At 48.0% G+C, this 19829-nt stretch overlaps 2 protein-coding genes and 3 long non-coding RNA genes across 14 annotated transcripts in view; 2 read left to right on the top strand and 3 right to left on the bottom strand.

The window, feature by feature from the left end:
- The window catches only part of LOC143270261 (putative Polycomb group protein ASXL2), a 79658-nt gene extending 75510 nt beyond the window's left edge, over positions 1–4148 (bottom strand). The window contains exon 1 of the mRNA XM_076559542.1: positions 4012–4148. The gene's annotated coding sequence lies outside the window, so the exon portion shown is untranslated. The remainder of the gene's footprint in view (positions 1–4011) is intronic.
- LOC143270267 (uncharacterized) lies at positions 4016–8773 on the top strand. 8 transcript variants are annotated; one of them, XR_013047407.1, is made up of 5 exons: positions 4206–4346; positions 4540–4689; positions 4855–8280; positions 8435–8490; positions 8576–8773. It is a non-coding gene; the product is annotated as an uncharacterized LOC143270267 (long non-coding RNA). The 8 variants fall into 8 exon arrangements; XR_013047405.1 differs by having other exon boundaries at positions 8600–8773; XR_013047406.1 differs by having other exon boundaries at positions 8439–8490; positions 8600–8773.
- Positions 8774–9344: 571 nt separating this feature from the next.
- Positions 9345–10460, bottom strand: LOC143270272 (uncharacterized). The gene is made up of 2 exons (XR_013047415.1): positions 10117–10460; positions 9345–9984 (listed from the first exon to the last, which is right to left on the bottom strand). It is a non-coding gene; the product is annotated as an uncharacterized LOC143270272 (long non-coding RNA).
- A 1435-nt stretch (positions 10461–11895) lies between these two features.
- Positions 11896–13011, top strand: LOC143270270 (uncharacterized). The gene is made up of 2 exons (XR_013047413.1): positions 11896–12239; positions 12372–13011. It is a non-coding gene; the product is annotated as an uncharacterized LOC143270270 (long non-coding RNA).
- Positions 13012–13937: 926 nt separating this feature from the next.
- Positions 13938–19829, bottom strand: part of LOC143270264 (uncharacterized) — a 29230-nt gene continuing 23338 nt past the window's right edge. For 2 of the 3 annotated variants that reach the window (XR_013047395.1, XR_013047394.1), the window contains 3 exons: positions 19710–19754; positions 17650–18793; positions 13938–17484 (listed from right to left, as the gene is read on the bottom strand). Coding sequence is in view for 1 of the 3 variants with exons in the window: in XM_076559562.1 (XP_076415677.1) it covers positions 15668–15898; positions 17413–17484; positions 18742–18789 (351 nt within the window). In the remaining 2 variants the exon portion in view is untranslated. The remainder of the gene's footprint in view (positions 17485–17649; positions 18794–19709; positions 19755–19829) is intronic. The other variant, XM_076559562.1, reaches the window with a different exon arrangement.

The raw sequence follows: 19829 nt of genomic DNA on the forward strand, positions 1-19829 counted from the left end.
ATAATTCTGACATAAGTGTATCCCCAAAAGGCTCAAGTGTTGAAGACTTGGCTCCTAATGAGTCAGTGTTCAGGTGGGGGGATTCAAGGAAGTGAATGGATCATGAAGGCATGGTTTCATCAAAGGGCAAATTCACTGATGGATCTGCAATCTGATAGATTTATTATGCAGCGGAAATGTTAAAGAGGTAGGGCCTGGTTACAGAGTTTCTCTATGTAGCCTTGGCTGTCCTAGAACTCTCTCTGTAGACCAGGCTGGCCTCTAGCTCACAGAGATCCACCTGCCTCTGCCTCCCATCACCCGGCAAGGTCGGGCCTAGTTTTAAAAAGTATGTCATAAGCCGGGAGTGGTGGTACATTCCTTTAACCCCAGCACTAGAAGGCAGAGAAAGACAGATCTCGGAGCTCAAGTTCAAGACCAGTCTAGTCTACAGAGCAAGTTCCAGGACAGCCAGTGGTATGTAGAGAGACCCTGTCTCAGATAGATAGGGTGGGTGGGTGGATGGGTGGGTAGGTCCAATAAAGTAGGTCCTTGGGCATAGGGCACATGCACTACGTTGTCCCAGTTTGTCTCTGTGTCTGTGCACTGGCTTGCTAGCACTTGCACACTCTTTCCAACCCTGCCATCATGAGACTTTGTCTCAAAAAAAGGAAGGTGGCAGCAATTTAGTTATTACCATGAGAAGATATCCATGATATTCATAAAGAAATTATAGAACTTTATGTAATATACACCCTCCACCTGCTTGTATGTTTAGCAAAATGTCAATCTTAGCTAACTTGAGTAGCATTTTTTAAAACATTTATTTTATTTTATATGTATGAGTGTTTTGCCTGCATGTATGTGTGTCTGGTGTCCAGGGTCAGCAGAAAGCATTGGACCCCCTAGAACTGGAGTTATATAGATGGTTGTGAGCCACCATGTGGGTGCTGGGAACTGAACCTCGGTCCTCTGCAAGAGAAACAAGTGCTCTTACACTGAGTCATCTCTCCAGCTCCAAACTGAGCATCTCTAGTATTTTAGTATGCACACTTTTCAGTAAACTAGACTCATCTGAAATTACTTACTTACTTCTGTTTTTTTATTTAAATAAAGAGTTTATATAAATTTTATAGCATTGTTTTTTTCTTTTATTTCTGAGGGAGTTTCATGTAGCCTAGGCCATCCTCAAACTTTACATAGTTGAACCTGGCCTTGAATTTCTGATCCTGCTGAGAGTTTGGGTTATAGACATGAGGCACCATGGGGGCTTCTATATTTGATTTAAAGGGTGTAATTAATACTCTTTAAGTCATATTTTAAAAGTTTTTAAGTTTAGTATATTCAGTAACCTGGAACAAAGCACAACCATCTGTAACTGCAGTTCCAGAGGACCAGACACCCTCTTCTAATCCCAGGTGTGCATGTGGTGCACAGACATGCAGACAGGATATACATACACATGAAATAAATTTACAAAATTTTGAATTCAGGTGTGCATGGTGGCCCCATACAAATAATACTAGTACTTGGAAAGTGGAGATGGGGGAGGCCTGGGCAAGCTGGCCAGATACACATGTAGACCAACTGGCAAGCTTCCAGTTTAGTGGGAGACCATGTCTCAGTAAATAAAGGGGAGAGCAACTGAGAAAAGCAACTGACAGTAGCATCCTCTGGCCTCCACATGCACATCTAGATACACACAGACAGACATCCCTCCCCCAAAACGGCAGCAGAAAAGTAAAATAATTTTTTTTTAAATGGGGAGGAGATACTCTGTAAAGGTGCATTCGGGTACAAGTGCTCTTAAACACTGAGCCATTTCCCCAGCCTACTATTTCTCTGTGTTGTTTTGGAGCCTTTCCTGGAACTCGTTTTGTAGCCCAGGCTGGCCTCGAACTCACAGAGATCCGCCTGGCTCTGCCTCCCGAGTGCTGGGATTAAAGGCGTGCGCCAATACCACCCTGGCGTCTAATCTCGGTCTTTTAAACACTATTTTTCATATAGATATCTGGGGCACAAAATAAGTAAATGTTCTAATTTATTATTTCAGAAAATAAAACAGATGCAAAATTATTCTTCCTGGTTGTCACAATTTCCCAATCATTAAACTATTTAACCCAAAAGATAATTCACAAGGTACTGTACAGATTGAATCAGACATGGTAGTATGTGCTTATGATCCCAACCCTGGAGAGGCTGAGGTAAGAGATCACCTCAAGTTTAAGGCCAGCCTGGATTATACAGTGGGCTCTTAATTAGGCAGAGCTACAAAGAGTCCATCTCAAAAACCAAACAAATGCCCGGTGGCGGCAGCGGCGGCAGCAGCACATGCCTTTATTCCCAGCACTCGGGAGGCAGAGCCAGGCGGGGATCTCTGTGAGTTTGAGGTCAGCCTGGTCTACAGAGTGAGTTCCAGGAAAGGCACAAAGCTACACAGAGAAACCCTGTCTCGAAAAACCAAAAAAAAAAAAAAAAAAAAAAAAAAAAAAAAAAAAAAAAGGTTAACAAAAAGATATAAAGATTGCTGAGATTCCCGAAATCTTACTGCTTCCAATGCTAAGGCCTGCCTGGGCTACAAAGTGAAACCTGATCTCAAAAAACTAAAGCCTAATAAGTAAGTAAAATTAATTCACCTAACTAATTTTGGGATTTGCATACTTTTAACTAAAATAGCATCTTCTCTTTCATTAACAGGAAGCAGTCAATGAGGTGTCCCTGAAGTAGAAAGTAAAACTTCTGTGGAAGAGAAACTCCTCACCACCAAAATATTATTTCTAGAGATGTTTGTTAGGGGAAACTACCAATACTGTCACAAAGACAAATTCTAAGTGGGCGGGAAGAGCACCTGCCTAGTATGCATGATGCCCAGGTTCTATCCTGAGCATCCCATAAAAGTGGGCAAGGTGGTGCCTGCCTATAAACCCAGCACACAAGGAGCAGAGGCAGGAGGATTGCTGCAAATCGGAGACAACCATTAATGTGAGATTCTAGCCCAAAGTAAGCTAATAAATGTATATAGGGGAAGCATTCAACAACAACGACAAAAATGCAGATTGAATAAACCATATAATTCAGATTTGGGGAAACAAGACTAGGCAGTAGTAAAGGAGTGAACTGAGTTCTTTTTTTCTTCTTCATACTTTCCAATTTTCTCCATGATGAACATTACTTTTGAGTTCTGAAAGTCTCATTTAAAAACAGAAACCAGGATCCGGGCAATGTGGTGCAATCCCAGCACTTGGGAGGCAGACTCAGGGAATCTCTGAGTTCAAGGCCAGCCTGGTCTGTCTGCTAAAGGAAACAGTTATTTACAGTGATCTACAGTGTTATACGGTGGGCTCAAGGACTGCCAGGACTAGACAGAGAAACCCTGTCTCTGAAAACCAGAAAATAGATTAATAACTAAACCAAGACCAGCGAAGTTGCTCAGTGAGTAAAAGTGCTGGGCAGCAAGACTGAGAACCTGCAAACTCCCACAAGTTGTCCTCTCACTTCTGCATGTGCTCCATGGCCATCTGCACATGCCCCGCCCCTAAGACAGACAGACACACACACACACACACACACACACACACACACACACACACTTGTTTAAAGGAGAAAATAACACCTTATAACCTGTAAGGCTTCACTTACTAAGACCCAACTTGTTGTCCATTTATAAAAGAGGTTGAAATGCTACTAATGTTTAATGTCCTGTTATTTTTTTTACACTTGCAATGATGGAATTTCAATTTCTCCTTAAAGTAACGTTTCTTCGTAAATACACGTTTTTAACTTTTTTTTTCAAAACAAGACTTCACACTAACACTCATTCTGAAATGATTTCTAAATTCCGTATAACAAAATTGTGGGCGGGGGCGGGGTGTGTGTGCCCACTAAACACAATTTCGTCGGTCCACCTTCACTTTGGCTAAAGAAAAGTGGAGGCCCGGTAAACTACACGTCCCACCCATGCATTGCTGCCTTATTCAGAGTAGGTCTCTACGGAAACAGAAAACAAAAAAAAAAAAATTCTCCAAGTCCCACCTGTTACTTAGTTTCTAAACACCTCCTGCACTTTCAGCTCGGACGGCAAACACAAAAGCCTCGTGGCTCCCAGAGCCCGGGGCTGGATGCACGCACAGGGCAACCGCCAAGACGGTAAGGAGCCCCCGCCCCCCCCCGCTAGGAGCCCCCGCCCGCCCCCCCCCCCGCCCCCCCCCCCGCCCCCCCCCCCCCCCCCCCCCCGCTCCTTACCGTCTTGGCGGTTGCCCTGTGCGTGCATCCAGCCCCGGGCTCTGGGAGCCAACGGCAGGTCACGAGGCTTTTGTGTTTGCCGTCCGAGCTGAAAGTGCAGGAGGTGTTTAGAAACGAAGTAACAGGTGGGACTTGGAGAATTTTTTTTTTTTTGTTTTCTGTTTCCGTAGAGACCTACACACACACACACACACACACACACACACACACACACACACACACACAAGCACACACACCAAACTGGCTGTCCAGAGCCTTATTCACCCCCTCCACTACATCCATCATCTTCTTCACTTGTTTATGTGTTTGTTTCCAAAGCTGAGCATCAAACCTCAGCTAAGCGCCCGCCAGCACGGAGCCCCACTCAGGGGCAGCTAGCCTCAGCCACCATGTACTTCTGAGGATGCCTTGATCCCTCCTACTTCACAACCACCCGTTCACACGGAGGCAGCGCTGTGACTCTTGGGGGTAGGTCTTGTCCACACATCGTCGCGTCCCCCACCTCTGACCCAAACCTCTCAGCTAGTCCTATTCCCGCCAAGACCGAGATTCCGTCTCTCTGGCACCCGTGGCAGGACCACACCAGACGGACGGAAGCTACCGGCGGATTCATTTTCTCCTATACTCATGTAGGGAGCCATCGTGGTCCTCGGTACCCGTGGGCTGGAGAGGCGGCATGCCAAGGAGGAAAAATGCGGGTTTGAGGTGAGGAAGATGAGCTCCATCACTAGGTGGACAGGTACCCATTTCCCCAACTTGCTTCGGAAGGAAGGAGTACTCAGACTTTTGTGTGTTAAGTGGTATGGTCTCAAACCCAGGACAAATGGTTGAGGTGCCCATTAACATATCAAAGTGGACTCTGGATGCCAAGTTCTCCCAGCATCCCTCAGTCTTTACCCATTACAGGGCCCTCCTGACTGGCATGCCCCCGCCCCCCAACTCTCCAGTTACCTCCCCACACTCCTCTGGCTCCTATATAACTCAGCCAATTCCGCTATCCCACTATCCCTGCCAGCCTCCTGGCCCAGGCGGCTCCTCTCCCCTCCCCTCTCCTCCCATGTCCTGGCTCAGGCTTGTGTTTACTCTGGATTCTCCCAGATGTCTCCATAACTGCCTATGTTTTCCCTCATATCTAGAATAAACCCCCTCCACTGGACCTAGGAGCAATCATGTCCTTCCTTTTTCATTTCTTTTTCTTTTTCTTTTGGTTTTTCAAGACAGGGTTTCTCTGTGTAGCTTTGGAGCCTGTCCTGGAACTCGCTCTGTAGCCCAGCCTGGCCTCGAACGCACAGAGATCCGCCTGCCTCTGCCTCCCGAGTGCTGGGATTAAAGGCGTGCGCCACCACCGCCCGGCCTTGGACCTTATTTTAGAGTGCGCATGTGTGGATTCCTTGCCATCGACGTGGAGGTCAGAGGGTAGCTTGCAGGCATCGATTCTCTCTCCACACTACGTGTGGATCCCTGGGGATACAATCAGGCTGTCAGCTCTGGCAGCAGGCACTTTTACTCACTGAGCAATCCTACCAGCCCTGGCCTAGTAATTATCTTTTTCTTTCCTTCCATGCCAGGGATGGAACTGAGTGTGGTGATTGATATGTTGTGGACCCTAATAAACTTGCCCGAGGATCAGAGGACAGAGCCAGCCCCTAGATTAGACACAGAGGTCAGACACTGGTGGCACACACCTTTTTTTTGTTTTGTTTTGTTTTCCAAGACAGGGTTTCTCTGTGTAGCTTTGCGCCTTTCCTGGAACTCGCTTTGTAGACCAGGCTGGCCTCGAACTCACAGAGATCCACCTGGCTCTGCCTCCCGAGTGCTGGGATTAAAGGCGTGGGCCACCACCACCGCCCGACGGTGGCACACACCTTTAATCCCAGTACTGGGAAGCACACACGCCTTTAATCCCAAGAAGTGACGGCAGGGCAGAGGAAGGTGTATAAGGCGTGAGGAAACAGGAACTAAAGTAGTTCAGCTGAGACCCCTTCCGGTGAAGACTCAGAGGATTTCAGTCAGAGGATGCGTGGAGTTGGTGAGGTAACAGGGGGTGGCTGTGGCTGGCTGGCTCTGTTTCTCTGCTCCTCAAGGCAAGCTTTATTAGGGTGCACAGTGTATCACCACAACCGAAAGCCTTGAACACGCTACACAAGCACCCTGTACAGCCAACCTCGTCCCCCAGCTGCAACAGGTAACTTTTCATCGAGCAATCGTTTCTTCTCCAGTGGGCCGATCGATGCACGGGATCTCCAAATACTTTTAAGCCCTTGCTGAAGAAGCGAGAGAGAAAGGCAAAAATGAAAAGCGAACACGAGACAGAGAGGCCAAAGGAAGAGAAGCAGGCAGTCGACGACTCCGCAGTGACACTCATTCCTTTATTGTCAACTGTGTTCATCTCGACAGGGCTGAGGCCTGCAGGCTGCCGGCAGCACCTCGCCGGGGTGCATTTCAACTGAACAGAAAGGCTCCGTCCTAATCCAAGGGGACAGAGGCTCGGGTTTTATATATATATTTGTATTTATATATTTATATAGTACATATGTCCCAGACAGTCGTATGTATAGAGTGACAAGAACGGGCCACTTTGTACCTTTAAAGACCATAGCAACAGACATGGAAATTTGGTCCTTATTAAGGCCCTTACTTTATCAATCAAATGTCTGATACATTAAAAAAAAGTGGGGGGGACAGACTGAGACCCAGGACCTCTGGTGGCTCTGTCCCTAGGGTATCTTACATTGCATGTAGCGCCCCCTGCACAGGTAAACACGCACAAACACACACGCACACAAACACACATATACAATACCACAGGCGGGGGCTCCTCCTCTGACCACACCTTGGGCCTAGCCCTCAGGCTGGGGTGCTGAAGTGGGGTCTATTGTGCTATAAGACTGTGAGGGACAAGGGACTCAGACAATGTGGAGTCAGTGTGTCCAGGTGATGAGTGGGGTGGTACATGCAGCTTCATCTACAAATGGCAACGCGGTTAGGGGGAGGTCCCGCGCTGCCCAGGTCACATGGGGAGATTCCTACACACAACTCCTGCCCCAGATACAGCTAAACCTCTGATCCGAATCCTGAGTGTCAAATAATCACAGGGCTCTGCTGGAAAGCTAAGATTGCCTTGAAGGTCAGACAGCCAAGAGGCCCAAGGGTCTAGTCCAGCAGAACAATAGAAAAAACACAACAGTGGAATTAAAGCAAGTGATCCTCAGCCGGGCGGTGGTGGCTCTCGCCTTTAATCCCAGCACCCGGGAGACAGAGCCAGGCGGATCTCTGTGAGTTCGAGGCCAGCCTGGTCTACAGAATGAGAACCAGGACAGGCACCAAAAAACTACACGGAGAAACCCTGTCTCGAAAAAACAAAAAAACAAAAAAAAAAAAAAAAAAAAATGCAAGTGATCCTCGGAGGAGAACGTGATTGGTGTCAGAAGAGCTTAATTCCCAGAGAAGAGAATGGTCCACTGCCCTTTGCCACACACAAAACTTGCAGCAGATCTATCAGCTTCATGCATTACATAAATCACAGACCCGCGCATAAGCCAGGGAAAGGGACTCCCAACATTAGGGCACCTGAAATCCTAACTTCCTGTTCGCTCGCACCACTGAAATGACCCCTTACCACCCACCAAAATATACATCTTGAAAATAAATCAACATATTTGGCAGTATGATCCTTACTAGTAAGAGAATTTAGTTAATTTTTCAACCAATAGATAATAAAGTAGTAAACTGTTCAATGCTGACGGCAGAAATGACAATTCCTAATCCAAGAAATGGTGTGCTCATCAACATCTTTTGAGTAGCTCCAAGGCTTGAAAAAGATTAGATATAGGGCTAGGCATAGTGGTACACGCCTGTAATCCCAGCACTCTGGAGGCACAGGCAGGAAAATGGCTGCAAGTTTCAGACCAGCCTGGTCTACACAGTGAGTTCCAAGCCAGCCAGGGCTACACAGGGAGACCCTGTCTCAACATGAAACAAAGCAAACCAAAACAACAGAAACAGAGGATCATGGACGTTCCCTAGAGACACATCCAAGAAAGCAATTAGGGAAGGAATGTAAGTTTGTTGTAGGATAAATAGAACTGGATAAATTTAACTTAAATTTAAATATTTAAATTATTATTTATTTTCTCTCTCTCTCTCTCTCTCTCTCTCTCTTTTTTTTTTTTTTTTTTTTTTTTTTTTTTTTTTTTTTTGCTATGGCGCCAAGGAAGATCTTAAACTTCTGATCTGCCTACCTCCATCTCCCAGGTGCTGGGATTAAAGGTATGCATGCACCACCATACTCAGTTTAAACCTGAATGTAAGAAATGTATTTAATCTTTAGTTATTTGTAGGTCTGTGTCTGTAGGTGGGTATGTGCATGTGTGTGCAGGTCACTGCAGAGGCCAGAAGAGGGCGCCAGATCCCCTGGAGCTGCCTAATGCAGATGTTGGGAACTCAACTTGGGTCCCTCTGGAAGAGCAGCAAGTGCTGTCAATCATGGAACCATCTCTCCAGCTTTGATTTATTTATTTTTTTTTTTTAAATAAAGTTTCCTTATATAGAATGGGCTATCCTCATTGGCAATTTTCCTGCCTCAACCTGAGTGACTATAAGCAACTTTGTGGGACTGCATATATATAAAAGCATTTTAAAAATAAAAACTGGGTATCACAGCTCACATCTATAATCCCAGCACCTGGGAAGCCATAGCAGGAGTGCCTGAAATTTGAGGCAAGGGCGGGCCACATAGCAAGCGGATACTAGTAGCAGGCGAGGGCTACACAGAAAGGCCCTACCGAGAGAGAGAGAGAGAGAGAGAGAGAGAGAGAGAGAGAGAGAGAGAGAGACACAGAGACAGAGACAGAGACAGAGACAGACAGAGAGAGACAGAGAGAGAAAGAGAGAGAAAGAGGAGAGTTAGAGATAGCTCAGCAATTAAGAGCACATATTGCTCTTCCTGAAGACCTGAGTTCAATTCCCAGCACTCACAACCACCTGTAACTCCAGCTCCAAGGGGGTCCATGCCTCTGGCCTCTGCATCCATGTATACAGACACACATCATTTCAAAATAATAAAAATCAATCTTAAAAAAATACGTTTTATCTTGCATGTAAAAAATAAAGGTCAATGAAAATTAACTTTTTAAAATAGAAATTTACTTATCACTTGCAATACCTGGAGACATTTTGGGCTGTCACAGAGGAAGGTGAGGAAGAGCCGGTCCACACAAGTAGTCAAGAATGGATCAAGTTTCAACAAAACAGTGTCCCTCCCCAAGATGTGACTAAGAAATAGGGGTAATAGGTAAATCTGGCAAAGATTGTGCCTGGGTGTGTTTCTTGTACTAGCTGGAGGGAAAAGCGAAGGATTTTGCTATCTGTATTTAGTAAGGGACAGAATGACACTGATTCTTTCCACTGTGGACTGAGATCGGACAGCTTCAGGGAACAGTGACCAAGGCCACTGTGAGGAAGCCACACCTCCCATGAGGACAGGCAGTTTGTTCACCAAAGGAACTTCTTGGAGGAGACGGAAACAAAGGGACCCGAGGGGGACTTCCCTTGTTGACAGTCCACGCTGTTCCACACCGCTCTGTTTCCTGCAGGTCTCATGGTGGCCACAACTGCTTGGTTCACAATTCCCAGTACAAGGGTGGAGAGGGCTGGTAATGAAGTGGAGTTGGGGAAGCCATGAGTTCTTGCCGTGAGCCCGGGGATGAGTCTCGGTGAGGCTACTGAAAGTCCTTGGGGAAGAAACCTGGAGGCTGGAAGAGTCTGGGACCCAGAAAGAGGCGAGCGAGGCTTAGTCCACCAGAAGTGCCGGCCCAATGCCATTAGGCTATCGCTTGCCCTCCACGGACACCAGCAGTTTCCCAGCCCCAGAAAGTGGTGTCACGGGCTGCTCACCGTCAGACCAGAAGATGGAGACTATGGAATGGACGGGTAAAGGAAGTACTGTCTTCTCAGGCACTAGGCATCTTCCCTTCTGGAGGCAGCTGACATGAGGAGGAGCTTTGGGGCCTGACTGAGGTGTCTACCCAGTCAGAAGAAGGAGGCAGGCCCAGGCAGCTCAGGCGAGGGGATCTCTCCTCACTAACCAAGCTCCATGAATAAATAACATGAATTAAATAAAGGAGACACGGAAAACCAGCAGAGGCACCATCTGCCAGTTTCTCACCCCTTCACACACACTGGTATACACACATACACACACGCGCGCGCGCGCACACACACACACACACACATGCATACATACCACTCACACGCACCAAGCATCAGATGCGATGAGTCAGGGTTGGCTGCCCTGTCCTAGGAGTCTGTATGATGGGCAGCCTGACTGAAGGCTGTCAGTCATGGTCTACCACTGCTGCGGGGTGCAGAGGAGCGGAGGCCGTGGAGGCATGAGCGGTGGCAGATGGGGTCCGCTGAGGACTCTGGCACCTGGAGACAAATCAAAGGAGAGATCAGAAAACAGAGGACAGAAATTCAAGGTTTTTCCTCTCCTCTCCTCTCTCTCTCTCTCTCTCTCTCTCTCTCTCTCTCTCTCTCTCTCTCTCTCTCTCCCTCTCCCTCCCCCTCTCCCTCTCTCTCTTTTGGTTTTTTTTTTTTTTTTTTTTTTTTTTTTTTTTTGGGTTTTTCGAGACAGGGTTTCTCTGTGTAGCTTTGCGCCTTTCCTGGAACTCGCTTTGTAGACCAGGCTGGCCTCGAACTCACAGAGATCCGCCTGCCTCTGCCTCCCGAGTGCTGGGATTAAAGGCGTGCACCACCACCGCCCGGCCTCTTTTGGTTTTTTGAGACAGGGTTTCTTGTGTACCTTTGCGCCTTTCCTGGAACTCACTCTGTAGCCCAGGCTGGCCTCGAACTCACAGAGATCCGCCTGCCTCTGCCTCCCGAGTGCTGGGATTAAAGGCGTGCACCACCACCGCCCCGGCCCCACGCTCTCTTTTAGTTGCCACTCAAACCCTCTCCAGCCTTGACCAACCCAGGCACTCCCCCTGCATCCTAAAGTCCAGGGCTCACTTTCACCACAGTGGCACTAACCAGGATCTTGACTTTCGCACCTTCCACGTCGAAAGTGTGAGTGAGCTACAGAGTGAGTTCCAGGAAAGGCGCAAAGGTACACAAGAAACCCTGTCTCAAAAAACCAAAAGAGGCCGGGCGGTGGTGGTGCACGCCTTTAATCCCAGCACTCGGGAGGCAGAGGCAGGCGGATCTCTGTGAGTTCGAGGCCAGCCTGGTCTACAAAGCGAGTTCCAGGAAAGGCGCAAAGCTACACAGAGAAACCCTGTCTCGAAAAACCCAAAAAAAAAAAAAAAAAAAAAAAAAAAAAAAAAAACCAAAAGAGAGAGAGGGAGAGGGGGAGGGAGAGGGAGAGAGAGAGAGAGAGAGAGAGAGAGAGAGAGAGAGAGAGAGAGAGAGAGAGAGAGAGGAGAGGAGAGGAAAAACCTTGAATTTCTGTCCTCTGTTTTCTGATCTCTCCTTTGATTTGTCTCCAGGTGCCAGAGTCCTCAGCGGACCCCACCTGCCACCGCTCATGCCTCCACGGCCTCCGCTCCTCTGCACCCCGCAGCAGTGGTAGACCATGACTGACAGCCTTCAGTCAGGCTGCCCATCATACAGACTCCTAGGACAGGGCAGCCAACCCTGACTCATCGCATCTGATGCTTGGTGCGTGTGAGTGGTATGTATGCATGTGTGTGTGTGTGTGTGTGCGCGCGCGCGCGTGTGTGTATGTGTGTATACCAGTGTGTGTGAAGGGGTGAGAAACTGGCAGATGGTGCCTCTGCTGGTTTTCCGTGTCTCCTTTATTTAATTCATGTTATTTATTCATGGAGCTTGGTTAGTGAGGAGAGATCCCCTCGCCTGAGCTGCCTGGGCCTGCCTCCTTCTTCTGACTGGGTAGACACCTCAGTCAGGCCCCAAAGCTCCTCCTCATGTCAGCTGCCTCCAGAAGGGAAGATGCCTAGTGCCTGAGAAGACAGTACTTCCTTTACCCGTCCATTCCATAGTCTCCATCTTCTGGTCTGACGGTGAGCAGCCCGTGACACCACTTTCTGGGGCTGGGAAACTGCTGGTGTCCGTGGAGGGCAAGCGATAGCCTAATGGCATTGGGCCGGCACTTCTGGTGGACTAAGCCTCGCTCGCCTCTTTCTGGGTCCCAGACTCTTCCAGCCTCCAGGTTTCTTCCCCAAGGACTTTCAGTAGCCTCACCGAGACTCATCCCCGGGCTCACGGCAAGAACTCATGGCTTCCCCAACTCCACTTCATTACCAGCCCTCTCCACCCTTGTACTGGGAATTGTGAACCAAGCAGTTGTGGCCACCATGAGACCTGCAGGAAACAGAGCGGTGTGGAACAGCGTGGACTGTCAACAAGGGAAGTCCCCCTCGGGTCCCTTTGTTTCCGTCTCCTCCAAGAAGTTCCTTTGGTGAACAAACTGCCTGTCCTCATGGGAGGTGTGGCTTCCTCACAGTGGCCTTGGTCACTGTTCCCTGAAGCTGTCCGATCTCAGTCCACAGTGGAAAGAATCAGTGTCATTCTGTCCCTTACTAAATACAGATAGCAAAATCCTTCGCTTTTCCCTCCAGCTAGTACAAGAAACACACCCAGGCACAATCTTTGCCAGATTTACCTATTACCCCTATTTCTTAGTCACATCTTGGGGAGGGACACTGTTTTGTTGAAACTTGATCCATTCTTGACTACTTGTGTGGACCGGCTCTTCCTCACCTTCCTCTGTGACAGCCCAAAATGTCTCCAGGTATTGCAAGTGATAAGTAAATTTCTATTTTAAAAAGTTAATTTTCATTGACCTTTATTTTTTACATGCAAGATAAAACGTATTTTTTTAAGATTGATTTTTATTATTTTGAAATGATGTGTGTCTGTATACATGGATGCAGAGGCCAGAGGCATGGACCCCCTTGGAGCTGGAGTTACAGGTGGTTGTGAGTGCTGGGAATTGAACTCAGGTCTTCAGGAAGAGCAATATGTGCTCTTAATTGCTGAGCTATCTCTAACTCTCCTCTTTCTCTCTCTTTCTCTCTCTGTCTCTCTCTGTCTGTCTCTGTCTCTCTCTCTCTCTCTCTCTCTCTCTCTCTCTCTCTCTCTCTCTCTCTCTCTCTCTCGGTAGGGCCTTTCTGTGTAGCCCTCGCCTGCTACTAGTATCCGCTTGCTATGTGGCCCGCCCTTGCCTCAAATTTCAGGCACTCCTGCTATGGCTTCCCAAGTGCTGGGATTATAGATGTGAGCTGTGATACCCAGTTTTTATTTTTAAAATGCTTTTATATATATGCAGTCCCACAAAGTTGCTTATAGTCACTCAGGTTGAGGCAGGAAAATTGCCAATGAGGATAGCCCATTCTATATAAGGAAACTTTATTTCAAAAAAAAAATAAATAAATCAAAGCTGGAGAGATGGTTCCATGATTGACAGCACTTGCTGCTCTTCCAGAGGGACCCAAGTTGAGTTCCCAACATCTGCATTAGGCAGCTCCAGGGGATCTGGCGCCCTCTTCTGGCCTCTGCAGTGACCTGCACACACATGCACATACCCACCTACAGACACAGACCTACAAATAACTAAAGATTAAATACATTTCTTACATTCAGGTTTAAACTGAGTATGGTGGTGCATGCATACCTTTAATCCCAGCACCTGGGAGATGGAGGTAGGCAGATCAGAAGTTTAAGATCTTCCTTGGCGCCATAGCAAAAAAAAAAAAAAAAAAAAAAAAAAAAAAAAAAAAAAAGAGAGAGAGAGAGAGAGAGAGAGAGAGAGAGAGAAAATAAATAATAATTTAAATATTTAAATTTAAGTTAAATTTATCCAGTTCTATTTATCCTACAACAAACTTACATTCCTTCCCTAATTGCTTTCTTGGATGTGTCTCTAGGGAACGTCCATGATCCTCTGTTTCTGTTGTTTTGGTTTGCTTTGTTTCATGTTGAGACAGGGTCTCCCTGTGTAGCCCTGGCTGGCTTGGAACTCACTGTGTAGACCAGGCTGGTCTGAAACTTGCAGCCATTTTCCTGCCTGTGCCTCCAGAGTGCTGGGATTACAGGCGTGTACCACTATGCCTAGCCCTATATCTAATCTTTTTCAAGCCTTGGAGCTACTCAAAAGATGTTGATGAGCACACCATTTCTTGGATTAGGAATTGTCATTTCTGCCGTCAGCATTGAACAGTTTACTACTTTATTATCTATTGGTTGAAAAATTAACTAAATTCTCTTACTAGTAAGGATCATACTGCCAAATATGTTGATTTATTTTCAAGATGTATATTTTGGTGGGTGGTAAGGGGTCATTTCAGTGGTGCGAGCGAACAGGAAGTTAGGATTTCAGGTGCCCTAATGTTGGGAGTCCCTTTCCCTGGCTTATGCGCGGGTCTGTGATTTATGTAATGCATGAAGCTGATAGATCTGCTGCAAGTTTTGTGTGTGGCAAAGGGCAGTGGACCATTCTCTTCTCTGGGAATTAAGCTCTTCTGACACCAATCACGTTCTCCTCCGAGGATCACTTGCATTTTTTTTTTTTTTTTTTTGTTTTTTCGAGACAGGGTTTCTCCGTGTAGTTTTTTGGTGCCTGTCCTGGTTCTCATTCTGTAGACCAGGCTGGCCTCGAACTCACAGAGATCCGCCTGGCTCTGTCTCCCGGGTGCTGGGATTAAAGGCGAGAGCCACCACCGCCCGGCTGAGGATCACTTGCTTTAATTCCACTGTTGTGTTTTTTCTATTGTTCTGCTGGACTAGACCCTTGGGCCTCTTGGCTGTCTGACCTTCAAGGCAATCTTAGCTTTCCAGCAGAGCCCTGTGATTATTTGACACTCAGGATTCGGATCAGAGGTTTAGCTGTATCTGGGGCAGGAGTTGTGTGTAGGAATCTCCCCATGTGACCTGGGCAGCGCGGGACCTCCCCCTAACCGCGTTGCCATTTGTAGATGAAGCTGCATGTACCACCCCACTCATCACCTGGACACACTGACTCCACATTGTCTGAGTCCCTTGTCCCTCACAGTCTTATAGCACAATAGACCCCACTTCAGCACCCCAGCCTGAGGGCTAGGCCCAAGGTGTGGTCAGAGGAGGAGCCCCCGCCTGTGGTATTGTATATGTGTGTTTGTGTGCGTGTGTGTTTGTGCGTGTTTACCTGTGCAGGGGGCGCTACATGCAATGTAAGATACCCTAGGGACAGAGCCACCAGAGGTCCTGGGTCTCAGTCTGTCCCCCCCACTTTTTTTTAATGTATCAGACATTTGATTGATAAAGTAAGGGCCTTAATAAGGACCAAATTTCCATGTCTGTTGCTATGGTCTTTAAAGGTACAAAGTGGCCCGTTCTTGTCACTCTATACATACGACTGTCTGGGACATATGTACTATATAAATATATAAATACAAATATATATATAAAACCCGAGCCTCTGTCCCCTTGGATTAGGACGGAGCCTTTCTGTTCAGTTGAAATGCACCCCGGCGAGGTGCTGCCGGCAGCCTGCAGGCCTCAGCCCTGTCGAGATGAACACAGTTGACAATAAAGGAATGAGTGTCACTGCGGAGTCGTCGACTGCCTGCTTCTCTTCCTTTGGCCTCTCTGTCTCGTGTTCGCTTTTCATTTTTGCCTTTCTCTCTCGCTTCTTCAGCAAGGGCTTAAAAGTATTTGGAGATCCCGTGCATCGATCGGCCCACTGGAGAAGAAACGATTGCTCGATGAAAAGTTACCTGTTGCAGCTGGGGGACGAGGTTGGCTGTACAGGGTGCTTGTGTAGCGTGTTCAAGGCTTTCGGTTGTGGTGATACACTGTGCACCCTAATAAAGCTTGCCTTGAGGAGCAGAGAAACAGAGCCAGCCAGCCACAGCCACCCCCTGTTACCTCACCAACTCCACGCATCCTCTGACTGAAATCCTCTGAGTCTTCACCGGAAGGGGTCTCAGCTGAACTACTTTAGTTCCTGTTTCCTCACGCCTTATACACCTTCCTCTGCCCTGCCGTCACTTCTTGGGATTAAAGGCGTGTGTGCTTCCCAGTACTGGGATTAAAGGTGTGTGCCACCGTCGGGCGGTGGTGGTGGCCCACGCCTTTAATCCCAGCACTCGGGAGGCAGAGCCAGGTGGATCTCTGTGAGTTCGAGGCCAGCCTGGTCTACAAAGCGAGTTCCAGGAAAGGCGCAAAGCTACACAGAGAAACCCTGTCTTGGAAAACAAAACAAAACAAAAAAAAGGTGTGTGCCACCAGTGTCTGACCTCTGTGTCTAATCTAGGGGCTGGCTCTGTCCTCTGATCCTCGGGCAAGTTTATTAGGGTCCACAACATATCAATCACCACACTCAGTTCCATCCCTGGCATGGAAGGAAAGAAAAAGATAATTACTAGGCCAGGGCTGGTAGGATTGCTCAGTGAGTAAAAGTGCCTGCTGCCAGAGCTGACAGCCTGATTGTATCCCCAGGGATCCACACGTAGTGTGGAGAGAGAATCGATGCCTGCAAGCTATCCTCTGACCTCCACGTCGATGGCAAGGAATCCACACATGCGCACTCTAAAATAAGGTCCAAGGCCGGGCGGTGGTGGCGCACGCCTTTAATCCCAGCACTCGGGAGGCAGAGGCAGGCGGATCTCTGTGCGTTCGAGGCCAGGCTGGGCTACAGAGCGAGTTCCAGGACAGGCTCCAAAGCTACACAGAGAAACCCTGTCTTGAAAAACCAAAAGAAAAAGAAAAAGAAATGAAAAAGGAAGGACATGATTGCTCCTAGGTCCAGTGGAGGGGGTTTATTCTAGATATGAGGGAAAACATAGGCAGTTATGGAGACATCTGGGAGAATCCAGAGTAAACACAAGCCTGAGCCAGGACATGGGAGGAGAGGGGAGGGGAGAGGAGCCGCCTGGGCCAGGAGGCTGGCAGGGATAGTGGGATAGCGGAATTGGCTGAGTTATATAGGAGCCAGAGGAGTGTGGGGAGGTAACTGGAGAGTTGGGGGGCGGGGGCATGCCAGTCAGGAGGGCCCTGTAATGGGTAAAGACTGAGGGATGCTGGGAGAACTTGGCATCCAGAGTCCACTTTGATATGTTAATGGGCACCTCAACCATTTGTCCTGGGTTTGAGACCATACCACTTAACACACAAAAGTCTGAGTACTCCTTCCTTCCGAAGCAAGTTGGGGAAATGGGTACCTGTCCACCTAGTGATGGAGCTCATCTTCCTCACCTCAAACCCGCATTTTTCCTCCTTGGCATGCCGCCTCTCCAGCCCACGGGTACCGAGGACCACGATGGCTCCCTACATGAGTATAGGAGAAAATGAATCCGCCGGTAGCTTCCGTCCGTCTGGTGTGGTCCTGCCACGGGTGCCAGAGAGACAGAATCTCGGTCTTGGCGGGAATAGGACTAGCTGAGAGGTTTGGGTCAGAGGTGGGGGACGCGACGATGTGTGGACAAGACCTACCCCCAAGAGTCACAGCGCTGCCTCCGTGTGAACGGGTGGTTGTGAAGTAGGAGGGATCAAGGCATCCTCAGAAGTACATGGTGGCTGAGGCTAGCTGCCCCTGAGTGGGGCTCCGTGCTGGCGGGCGCTTAGCTGAGGTTTGATGCTCAGCTTTGGAAACAAACACATAAACAAGTGAAGAAGATGATGGATGTAGTGGAGGGGGTGAATAAGGCTCTGGACAGCCAGTTTGGTGTGTGTGTTTGTGTGTGTGTGTGTGTGTGTGTGTGTGTGTGTGTGTGTGTGCGTGTGTGTATGCGCGCGCGTGCGCGCATGCGCGCATGGAGTTCAGAAGACAATATGAGGAAATTGTTTCTCTCCCAACATGTGGGTCCTGGGGATGGAACCCAGGACAGCAGGTTGGGCAGCAAAGCACCTTTACCTGCTGAGCCATCATACTAGTCTACAACTGATGTTTATTATTATTATTATTATTATTATTATTATTATCATTATCATTATTATATTTTAAAGAGTTGTTATTTTTATCCATGTATATGTGTGTTGGCACACATCTATATGTACCATGTCCATGCAGATACCCAGGAGGCCAGAGGGCATCAGATTTCCCAGCACTGGAGTGACGGGAGATTGTGAGCTATCTAATGGGGGTACTTGCCTCCTGGACCTCTGCAAGAACAAGTGTTTTTATCCACTGAGACATCGCTCTTGCCCCACAGCTGGTGCTCTTGACCACTGAGTCCACGATGCAGTCTAGCTTAAGAAAAGTCTAATGTGTGCTTATTTTAGTCCCATGGCTGTTTTTCTTACAGTGTGGTTCAAGGGCTACCTGCAGTGAAATGATTAACTTCAGTAGGGCACAGTGGCCCACACCTGGAATCCCAGCATTAGGAAGGCAGAAGCAGGATCATTGCCAGTTGAGGGTAAAACTGATCTACATAGCGAGTTGCAGGTGAACTGGAGCTATACAGTGAGACCCTGTTTCAAGAAAACCAATCAGTGTGGGGCTGGAGAGACTGTTTTTGTGGAGGAGCCAAGTTTGGTTCCCAGCACCCACATCAAGTGCCTTACAACTTACAACTTACAACTTACGATTCCAGCTCCAGGGATTTTGATATTTTCTTCCCAGGGCACTTGCATTCACCTACACACAGAGAGATACACACCCATAAACACGTGTAGCTGGAGTTTTCTCTCCGGGTCCCGCCAAGCCCCGGCAGTCCCTTAACCCACTTATAAAATAAACATACAGACGCTTATATTATTTAAACTGCTTGGCCATTAGCTCAGGCCTATCATTGTCTAGCTCTTACTCATATTTAGCCCATTTCTATTAATCTATACTTTGCCACGAGGCTCGTGGCTTACTGGTACCTTACATCTTCCTTGTCCTGGTGGCGGCTCCAGACAGTCTCTTCCCTTCCTGTACCCTCAATTCTCTTCTCTGTTAGTCCCGCCTATACTTCCTGTCTGGCTACTGGCCAATCAGTGTTTTATTTATTAACACATTTGCCTTACAGAACATCCCCCAAGGAAAGAAAGAAAGATGTCAGAAAGCTATCTAGGGCTGGGAGGTGGTTCAGTAGGTAAACTGCTCGGGCAAGCATGAGGACCTGAGTTTGAGTCTCAGTGCCCGCATAAAAAAAGCAGGCATGGCTACATGCACCTGTAATCCTAGAGTTGGGATTGGAGAAAGGAGGATCCCAGGGGACTTCCTGGCCAGCCAGGCCAGCCCATCAGTCAGCTCCAGGTTCAGCGAGATCGCATCTCAACCACTAAGGGTGGCGAGTCAAAGAAGGAGGTACCCTCCAATGACCTCTAGCCTCCATGGGTGCACACCCATGCCTCCTGCATACACACAAAGGAGACACACGCACATGCACACGCACACGAAGGCTATCTAGAGAGTCACACACAAACTGCATCTCCGAGAAAGGACGTTGCACAGAGGAAAGTGGAGTGGCCTTGGATTGAGAAAACGCTCAGCAGGAGGAAGTCGGGGTTCAGGGGCCCCCACTCCAGGCCTCCAAGACCTGGCAGCAAAGCTAGTTAAAACTGACCTCCAAACTCTCTTGGCTGATGCAGGAATTTCATGAATGTCATCTCTAGAAAGAAAGAAAAAACGTGATCTGCTCTTATTATTTATCTTGCTACTCAGTGGCAAACTCCCTCTCTCCACG

This window comes from Peromyscus maniculatus, chromosome 22 (assembly GCF_049852395.1).
Source record: "Peromyscus maniculatus bairdii isolate BWxNUB_F1_BW_parent chromosome 22, HU_Pman_BW_mat_3.1, whole genome shotgun sequence".
In the NCBI taxonomy this organism is placed as follows: Eukaryota; Metazoa; Chordata; class Mammalia; order Rodentia; family Cricetidae; genus Peromyscus; species Peromyscus maniculatus.